Source organism: Solea senegalensis, unplaced genomic scaffold (genome assembly GCF_019176455.1).
Source record: "Solea senegalensis isolate Sse05_10M unplaced genomic scaffold, IFAPA_SoseM_1 scf7180000017739, whole genome shotgun sequence".
Classification (NCBI taxonomy): domain Eukaryota; kingdom Metazoa; phylum Chordata; class Actinopteri; order Pleuronectiformes; family Soleidae; genus Solea; species Solea senegalensis.
The window spans coordinates 19,492-29,829 of NW_025322509.1; the positions used below are offsets into that span (position 1 = coordinate 19,492).

Here is a 10,338-nt window from a genome sequence, read left to right on the forward strand (position 1 = left end):
GCCTAAAATCAGATTTTTTTGACTTTTCCGTCCCCTCAGAACACGTTAAATGGACATTTCATCAAAAAAATTCTAAACTGTGGAAATGATCCTTTAACTGAACTGAGTAATGTCAATTTCTTCATTTATCTTTTTTTAATGTGTTTGTGACGCTGTGAAAAAAATTAACTATGGAAACATTTTTTTACTTTTTAAAAAGAAAAACTTTAAATTAATGGAAAAAAAGAAGCAGAGATAACATTTGATTTTGTAACATGACGCAGGTGCCGCCATGGCGACGCTACAAAGAAAATGTCTGTTATAATGATCATTATTATTCGTCATCTGTTTTTATAAAGTAAAGGAAACGATGTGTGAGTGACTATGAACCTTTTTTTAATCTGAATAAATAAAAACTGTAAATATGTGTTTGTTTTTTCTTCCCTTTGATAAAGATGAAATTATCTTAAAGTCACTGTTTCTTGTCACTTGCAGGATTAACAAAATAAAAGCATGAAACTTGTTTCCTGAATCTGTTTCCTGTGTTAAAGTCTACAACAAAGTAAACCACTCACTCTCCCACACCAAACCCCAGAGAGAAAATCAGTGATTTTTAACATCGCACACACAGGAGTTGTTGATCCACTGCTGCCTCCATCACTAAGTTCTAATGTCTTATTTTATAAAATTCGGCTTTTAAAAATCTTTGTTCAGATTGAGCTCAGTGAGACAAAGTGACCACACGAGGCAGCAGAGGACCAGCAGCTCCTGTGTTCCCAGAGCTAAAATCATGGATTTTCTCTGTGAAGTTTGGTGTGGGAGAATGAGTGTTTGTGTGTTTTCTGCCATAAACACTGACCTTGTCAGGACCAGTAGTCATCATGGAGACCAAACCCTGGTCCTCAGACCCGTCGCTGGACCTCAGTCATATGAAATGCATTGTCTACATAATCATATCATGTAGACAGTGACAACCAGGCTCATATTTGTAAGGTTTTAATGACAGAGAATGCAACATTAGTATTTATCAAGTCATTTATTTAGCTAATATGATCATATAAAATTCTAATTAAAGTAATTTTTTTAAGAGATCTGTGTCTCAAGTGGGGGGGTACAAGCACTCTTGGGGGCGGGGCGGCCCCCTATGGCCCACCCATAGCGACGGGTGTGCTGGTCCTCATGGTTAGTGATCACACTTTGTTTAGTTAGTGTGTGTGTGTGTGATGTTGGAGGAGGAGGTCAGGCTGTGGAGGAACAAAGAAGCAGGGACAATGGGTGGACAGATGTCCTCCCATTGTCCCAGTGTAAGGACATCTGCACACACACACGTTCACATATCAACAGTGAGCTTAGCATTAGCTCTTCACACTTCAGCATCAGCTGATTCATCAAAATAAACTGATGCTAAAGTTAGCGAGCAGCTAAAACCCACACACGTGTTATATTGTACTACTTTAAAGTAGTTATAAGTTGAGTTTTATAATATTACTTAAGTTCTGATATAAAGAAGTGTGAGAGTTAGGATGGAGCCATGGTGGCACAGTGGTACAGTGAGTTGTCTTTGAGGATTGTGGGTTCATGTCCCTGGCTCTGTAAGTGTATATTATAATATTATTTCATAATATATTTAAAATGTCCTTAAAAAATAAATACATTCTAAATGGAAAAAAAGTTAAAACCCGTTGTTAAAGAAAAGCTCGTCACGTGTTCATGACGTGTCTCTCTCTCCCCCTCTCTCTCTCTCTCTCACACACACACACACACACTCTGTGTCTCTCTCTCTGTTGTTGTTCAGCTCGACGCGGAGCTAACAGTAGCTCACAGCTAAGCTAACAGATGTCCTCTACTCTGTCCGGGCTCGACGATCATTAACCCCGTGTCCTCGGTGTCCGTTTGTCCCCTGTGCAGCTAGCTGCTGTTATCATGTCCCAGCTAAGCGCACAGTGTTATTGACATTAGCTCCGGCCGTTAGCCTCCACTCTGTTTACGTGTATGGACGGGTTAGCATGAGAGCTAATAGCGCAGTTAGCCGCTGTCGCGCACGGTGTTAATTTAACAAATGTCCCGTATTTTGTCCCCGGACATGTGTCTCCGTGTCCACACCGCGCAGTCCGGGACTCTCAGTCCGCACAGCTAGCATTAGCTGTTAGCTCGCAGGAGGCCGATGTCTTTGTTGTGTGACCAGCTCTGTTAGCAGGACAGTTAGCAGATGCTAGGCTAACCGGTTGTTTCGCGTAGCTTTTTTTTGTTACGTTCGCATTTCACATTTGTGGTCCTTAACATGCAGCTGTGACGTCACTGGTCATCACCCGGCATCATCACCATGGCCATGACGTCAGTGTACGTCATAAACTTGCTCGTTCTGTCAGGTGAGTCTGTGAGCCGAACGATGCTAATGCTAATGTTAGTGTTAGTTTTTAAAGGGAAACCAGTTTCACTTTAAATAGGTAAATGTGATGACGTCATATGCTTGAATCATAATCATATCTGACTGAGAGGAAGTTTGTTTCATGTGTGATTTATGGAGCTTTATATTTTATAAACTTTAGACTGTTTGCGAGGTTTTGTTTTAGCCCCAGACATAAAACCCTGATTATGATTTAATATAATTCTAGTATTTATATCCATCGTAAAGACTTACCTGGAGCAAGTGAAGAGAGCTGAAGCTTGTGGACTTATTTTAGGTTGGGAATGAGATCCAAGTGTTGTTACCTGTAAAGGAATCTGGCCCTTAATATCCCATTTAAGTAATGATTTGTTGCAATGCCAGGCTTTTGAGAATATCTTTGTAACTCATTCCCAACCTAAAAGCAAAAATAAAATGTCAATATTTAACAGAGGAGTCTGGTGGGTTTAGAGATCGTGACCACGTTCAGTGGTATTTCACTTCAGTGACTGAAGGACTGAACCATTCTGTCAACAAATTTTTTAAATGATTCACTTTCACCCAGAACAACTGCTTTACAAGAAAACCACAGTTTCACGCAGTCATGGAAAACAACGTGACTGACAGTGTGTCAAGTAGAACCTCCCTGCTCACGGCTTGTGCTCTGATGCTTTCCCAGGATTAGGAATGCACCAATATGAATATTTCGGCCGATACTGATATCCGATATTAATATGGCTGCTATGGTCGATAACCGATATCTAGCGATATCGATATGTTTTAAAAAAAGTTTCTGAGATGATGAAAGTTTCTACAGACTGAAAATCACTTTGCAAGTGTTGCATAATGCTTTTCGTGTATCTTCACACACACACACACACACATACGTCTTGCGTGACTGACACTGTCCCAAACAAATGCCGCATGGCCTCCCCCTCCTGACACACATACACAAACAGCAATTAGACGGGTATAAACATCGGTTGTTAAAATCGCCGCAGTTTTACTCATCAGGCCGATGTCGATATGTTTAAAAAAATGACGAACATCGGCCGATAACAATATTAATGCCGATATATCGTGCATCCCTACCCAGGATGCATTGCTGCCCCTCAGATGAGCGACAACGTCTACGTGTCGGGAATCTCCAGCGGTAAGGTCACGACCCCACATCACACACACATGATGGTGAGCTGACAGGAAACAGTGTCACTCTTTGTCTGTCTGTCTCTCTGTCTGTCTCTCTGTAGCGTGCAGTGATGTGGCCGAGCTCCTGCGAGCGTCCAGTGGCATCATCACCAGCCCGGGCTGGCCGTTCCAGTATCCTGCCAGACTCAACTGTAGCTGGAACATCAGAGCTCGACCTGGAGACACCATCACCATCAGGTTTTTAAAAACGCACCTCGAGTCATTCGTGTGTGTGTGTACTGTATATGTGTGTCGATGTGTGTGTGTGTGTGTGTATATATATATATATATATATATATATAAGTGCTGTCAAGAGATTAAAAAAATTGAGCGATGAATTAATTCTGTAATCTAAGTCTGTAATTAATTAATTTCTTTTTTAATCTCACCTAAACTTAATTTAAGGTTTAGGTAAGATTAAAAAAGAAATGAACCTAAACCTTACTTAGAAAAGCCCTCAACTTGAGGTATTTTCATTTAAATTCATTATTACATTACTGTGGCAGATCAAAAGATTGATATATAACAAATATAATATAATATAACAGTGGCTTTATAAAGTCATTTATTGTTTTGACAAACTCGAACAGATTTACATTCCACTGTGTTCAATTCAATTTCAATTTTATTTGTATAACGCCAAATCATAACGTGTTCTTTTGTCAAACTCCAAATAATTAGAAAATACAAATAAAATAAAGCAGGCTGTCGGTCACAGACGTGCTCAGTCCTTCTATCACTTATCCTTTATTAATGGTGCCGTCGGCGTTTTTTTTAAAAGGAAATGTTCCGTTCATTGGGTGGAGAACCCTCACTTGCTCTTCACCCTCCCTCCACGTCAGGGCCACAGATTTTATAAAAAATGGACTCGCATACAGAAACAGTAAAGTTAGAGATTAAAAATGAGATTAACGAGATTAAAAAACAAAACCTGCTAAATGTGACTGTAATTAACGCAATCATTTGACACCTGTCATATAGAAATATAGATATACGTCACAGAGCTAATGTATGTGTCCTCGGGCAGTTTCCAGGACTTTGACCTGCAGGGTTCACACCGCTGCTCCTCAGACTGGATGTCCATCAGCAGCTACAGGAGTCTGGACGGTCTGAGGGTGTGTGGCTCCTCCCTGCCTCCTCCGTACATCTCCTCCCAGGACCACGTCTGGATCCACTTCCACTCTGACGACATTTTGACGGGAAAAGGCTTCAGACTGTCCTATATCACAGGTGAGGACGCAGAGCACTGCTTATGTGTCCCGTCCCACCCCCCGACTGTCCTGAACAGCTGTCTCGTGGTTGCAGGTAAAGCGGAGGCGTCCAGCTGTGACGTGGACCAGTTCCACTGCTCTAACGGGAAGTGTGTCCCTGACTGGTGGCGCTGTAACTCCATGGACGAGTGTGGGGACAATTCAGACGAGGAGCTGTGTGTGGACTCGCCCTTCTCCTTCCAGCCCTGCAGCCTCAACCAGTTCCCCTGTCTGTCGCGCTACACCCGCATCTACACCTGCCTGCCCCACAGCCTGCGCTGCGACGGCAGCATCGACTGCCAGGTGACAGCTAGAGCCTGAACGCCACACGCCACCATTTACATTTAACCCTCTTTGTCTCACTGCGAGACAGACGTCTGTAAACCACTCACTCTCCCAGGAGCTGCTGCTCCTCTGCTGCCCCGTGTGGTCACTTTGTGTCACTGAGTGAAAATTTCAAACCCTGAAGTGACAAAATAAGACGTATGAACTCAGGGATGGAGGTAGCAGTGGATCAACAACTCCTGTGTGTGTGTGTGTGTGTGTGTGTGTGTGTGAGAAAACAACACACACACCTGGACTTTGGTGTGGGAGAGTGAGTGGTTGTTAGCCTCAGTGTTGATTTTGCGTTTCTCCTCCAGGATCTCGGCGATGAGATTGACTGTGACGTTCCCACCTGTGGAGAACAGTTGAGGAACTTCTACGGTTCCTTCACTTCTCCAAACTACCCCGACTTCTACCCTCCAGGAAGTAACTGCACCTGGCTGATCGACACCGGAGACCACAGAAAGGTGACCTCTGACCTCGTCCGTGTCCAGTGGACCTGGCAGACTCGTGGTTCCCGCTCGTCCTGAACTCCCTCCTCTCTCTTCCCGCAGGTGATCCTGAGGTTCACAGACTTTAAACTGGACGGGACGGGTTATGGCGACTACGTGAAAGTGTACGATGGTCTGGAGGAGAACCCTCGCCGTCTGCTTCGGGTGTTGACCGCCTTCGACTCCAGAGCTCCGGTGGCCGTGGTGTCGTCGTCCGGGCAGCTGCGCGTCCACTTCTACGCTGACAAGATCAACGCGGCCCGAGGCTTCAACGTCACCTACCAGGTCAGAACTGACCCGTGACTGGTCGGGATTGTCCAGGTTTTTAGTACCAGTTATTGTGTAACACCTATGTTCTTTAGGTGGAATGACTGGTTTGTGTAGGTCTCCTTCTGAGTTAAGGTGGATTTATTCTGTTTATTCATGTCATTCTGTGTTTTGTTTAGGTGTTAGCATGCTAATATTCGAAGACCGCTAGTGTGCTAGGAGCAAAGTTACCCTGATGTTTGTATTTAAGGTGGACTGGGTCTGTTTTAACCTATGTCTCTGTATGTAGTTTAGGTGGACTGGTTCTGTTTTTAACCCATGTCTGTGTCTGTATTTAAGGTGGACGGGTTCTGTTTTAACCTATGTCTCTGTATGTAGTTTAGGTGGACGGGTTCTGTTTTTAACCCATGTCTGTGTCTGTATTTAAGGTGGACGGGTTCTGTTTTAACCTATGTCTCTGTATGTAGTTTAGGTGGACGGGTTCTGTTTTTAACCCATGTCTGTGTCTGTATTTAAGGTGGACGGGTTCTGCCTCCCCTGGGAGGTTCCCTGTGGGGGAAACTGGGGCTGTTACACTGAGCAGCAGCGCTGTGACGGATACTGGCACTGTCCCAACGGTCGGGACGAGCTCAACTGTTCATCGTGTCAAGAGGACGAGTTCCCGTGTTCCAGGAACGGAGCATGTTACCCTCGATCGGACCGCTGCAACTATCAGAACCGCTGCCCTAACGGGTCTGATGAGAAGAACTGCTTTTTCTGCCAGCCTGGAAACTTCCACTGCAAGGTAAAATAAACCCAAACTAAAACGAGGACAAACACAGAGTCTGTGAGGAGTAATGTTACTGCAACCTTTGACCTCTGCAGAACAACCGCTGCGTGTTTGAGTCGTGGGTCTGCGACGCCCAGGACGACTGCGGCGACGGCAGCGACGAGGAGAGCTGCCCCGTCATCGTCCCCACCAGAGTCATCACTGCCGCTGTCATCGGCAGCCTGATCTGTGGCCTCCTGCTGGTCATCGCCCTCGGCTGCACCTGCAAACTCTACTCTCTGCGCATGTTTGAACGCAGGTGAGGACACAAAGACAGGTACTGCTGCCTCGTGTGGTCACTTTGTGTCACTGAGGATTTCAAACACTGAAGTCACGTTGATGTTAGTGATGGAGGCAGCAGTGGATCAACAACTCCTGAAATCACTGATTTTCTCTCTGGACTTTGGTGTGGGAGAGTGAGTGGTTTAACAGCATTCCCCCTCTGGTCTATGATTGGTCATTTCAGGTCCTTCGAGACACAGCTCTCCAGAGTAGAGGCGGAGCTCCTGAGGAGGGAAGCCCCGCCCTCTTATGGTCAGCTGATCGCCCAGGGCCTGATCCCGCCTGTGGAGGATTTCCCAGTGTGCTCTGGGAGTCAGGTAAAGATGTCAGATGTTGTTGGAGTGCCCCCTCTCTGCTGCTTCACACTCTGTAGACCAGACAGAATGTGATGAGTGTACCTTGTTTGTGTCTCCTCAGGCGTCCGTGCTTGAGAACCTGCGTCTGGCCGTTCGCTCGCAGCTCGGTTTCACCTCCCTCAGACTCCCCTCCTCCACTCGTCATAGCAACCTGTGGCACCGCCTCTTCACCTTCTCTCGGTCTCGGCGGTCGGGTTCTTTGGCTCTGGTCTCAGCTGATCTGGAGGACAGCGCTGGTTCTGGAAGCAGTGGGAGTTCCGGTTCAGACCTGCTGTCTCCGGACTCTGACGACACAGATACGGAGGGCGAGCGAGGGAGAGAGAGAGGCGTCGGTGCCGTGGGCGGGCCCGTGGCCCCGCTTCCCCAGAAGACCCCGCCCTCCACTGCTGTAGAGGCCGTCGTCTCCGTGACGACATCTGCGACCTCCATGACCCCGATACAGAGCAGAGACCGATGCCGTGACCGTCCCAGAGAAGCCCCACCTCCTTCCAGCCCCGTCACCCTGGCAACAACCAATCCAGATCCAGAATGCCAAATTGATACCTCAGAGCTCCAGGCCCCGCCCACCTCTGCCTTGCAGCGCCTCGCCCAGAACCTTCACCGCCTTGCCAGAAACCTGACCAGAACCAGTCAGAACCAGACATGGACCAATCACAGCCCACTGCGTCAGCTGGAGACGGGAAGACACGGGGCAGATGCTGGCGAGCGGCGAGGGAGCCGAGAGGACGAAGAAGACGTGGAGCTTCTCATCCCCGTGTCTGACTCCGACTCCTCCTCCTCGTCCTCATTGGTGGGTGACGTCCAACAGTTACTGCTAGAGCCACACCTCTCCTCAAACGTGGGCCAGGCCCCCCGCCATCACAGAGGAAACGGTAGTCGAGGAGGGCGTGACGGTCCGTGTGAACACTGTGGGATGGTCCACACGGCTCAGGTCCCCGACGTTTGCCTGGAGGCCACGGGCAAAACAGAGAGCAGTGACGACGAGCTGCTGCTGCTCTGCTAACACGCTAATGTTAGCTCACATGCTAACTGACACGACTACTGCTGATGTAACCTCATCCTTACAACATGCTAACGAATTTACACGAGTACTACATTGATCTAAAGTGTTCTAACATGCTAAGAGCAAAGGTACCTTGATGCTACACTACACATTCTGACAGAAAGCTAACATGCTAACATTTCATACTGAACAACAGCTAGCCACTATGCTAACATTTCATACTGGACAATGGCTAGCCACTATGCTAACATTTCATACTGGACTACAGCTAGCCACTATGCTAACATTTCATACTGGACAACGGCTAGCCACTATGCTAACATTTCATACTGGACAACGGCTAGTTAATATGCTAACATTTCATACTGGACAACAGCTAGCTAATATGCTAACATTTCATACTGGACAACAGCTAGCTAATGTGCTAACATTTAAGACCACACAGTAGCTAGCAAATATGCTAACATTTGAGACTGACAACCACTACGAAAGACCTGTTAGCATGTGTTAGCATGTTAGCCGACTGAAAACTGAGTCCTGACAGAATAAACGCCGTCCCCATGTCCCCCTGTTGGTCTGTCACAGGAAATGATGAGAGGGTCATGTGACTGATGGAGGTCGCTGACAACTGGTAGCTAATGAAAAGTACTAGCAGGCTAGTTTTATAGAAGTCTAAAAAATGATCTCAGCGCTAATGAGGAAGAAGAAGTCGTACGACGTGGTAAAACAGCGGTAACGCTGTGCTCGTACGCACATGCTGCTGCTTCTCTTCAAACATGGCGGGATAACGTGCGACTGATCTGCGACTGTGGAGACTTTGTTATCATCGGCCATCAAATCACAATCAAACACAGTTCAGATGTACAAGAGCGCCCTCCTGTGGTGGGAAAACAAACGCCATGTCGCCATCACTTTAGCAACATTAGCAACTTATGCTACGAAGGTTCTGCTAACTTCGGACTGACTCCACAGAACCAGCTGTGGGACACGCCCACTAGCAGGATTTATAGGGTTAGCGGTTTTCTCAGAAGAAAAGATGCTGCTAACAACTGGTGTTAGCATTAGCTGGTCTACCTCCATCAGTCATGTGACCCGAGCACTGAGTCTGATCCACTTCCTGTCTGAAAAAAAACATAGACTCAAACTAATGAAGTCTCTTTATGCATCTGAAAGGTCAAAGGTCAGGACTGGTGTTTACATTCTTCTGTCGGACCAGGAGGAGCCAATCAGATGTGACAGCTCTGTGCTCCGCCCTCCCTTAGAGTGAAGCCATGTGTATTTTCTGATCTTTGTTAGTTTTTTGGTACGCAGTGTGACTGTATATTTATTATTGTTATTATTATTATTATTATTGTTATAATTATTGATATGACGCGTTGTTGTTGTTGTTGTTGTTGTTGCCGTTTCTTTGTTGTTATTTCTGCATGATTCCAGTGGTTTGGTGTTAGTTTTTCTTTAAGTCTGTTAAATTAAAAAAGAAAAGAGAGATAAACTGCACTAAAGATTAAAATGTTACGTTTACGTTTGGTGACTCTTTATCTGTTATTGTTTTATTTTTAATTGAATCTACGATTTCCGTATTTTATGACCAAACTGATCAATGAATGGAGAAAAGAATCAGCAGATAATAAAATGAATCTTTAGTCTATTGTTAATAATGTTATTATTGTCAGTTTGAGTTCAGTTCAGCAGGTTTTTGCAGCTTTGGCTCCCTCTGCTGGTCTGACAGAGAACATCAAACATGACTTGAAGTTCCAGGACTGCGGTGAGTTACCATCTTTTTTTCCACTTAAATTTCTTTTGTTTTTGAATCATTTTGATCAGAACATAAAAAGTTTTATTTATGAATGAAACATTTAACTACTGTGTCTGTAGGTCTGCGTAGAACCCAGTAAATCACTGTGAAACCTAGTAGAGCTCAATAGAACCCTGTCTAAGTGTACTTCTGGTGTCACTGGTACAGAAACGGGTCAGAACCACAGATTGTTGGACACTTTTATTTTG

The 10,338-nt window shown here is 45.6% G+C and overlaps 1 protein-coding gene across 1 annotated transcript; it reads left to right on the plus strand.

Moving 5' to 3' along the window:
• Positions 1-1,726: 1,726 nt before the first annotated feature.
• On the plus strand, positions 1,727-9,989 carry lrp12 (low density lipoprotein receptor-related protein 12). Its single transcript, XM_044018878.1, has 11 exons — positions 1,727-2,348; positions 3,462-3,518; positions 3,616-3,751; positions 4,581-4,783; positions 4,859-5,106; positions 5,445-5,594; positions 5,682-5,903; positions 6,403-6,669; positions 6,750-6,952; positions 7,160-7,292; positions 7,393-9,989. Exons 1-11 carry the CDS (start codon positions 2,303-2,305, stop codon positions 8,332-8,334), a joined length of 2,607 nt encoding a protein of 868 aa, XP_043874813.1. The 5' UTR covers positions 1,727-2,302; the 3' UTR covers positions 8,335-9,989.
• The last annotated feature ends 349 nt before the right edge of the window (positions 9,990-10,338 follow it).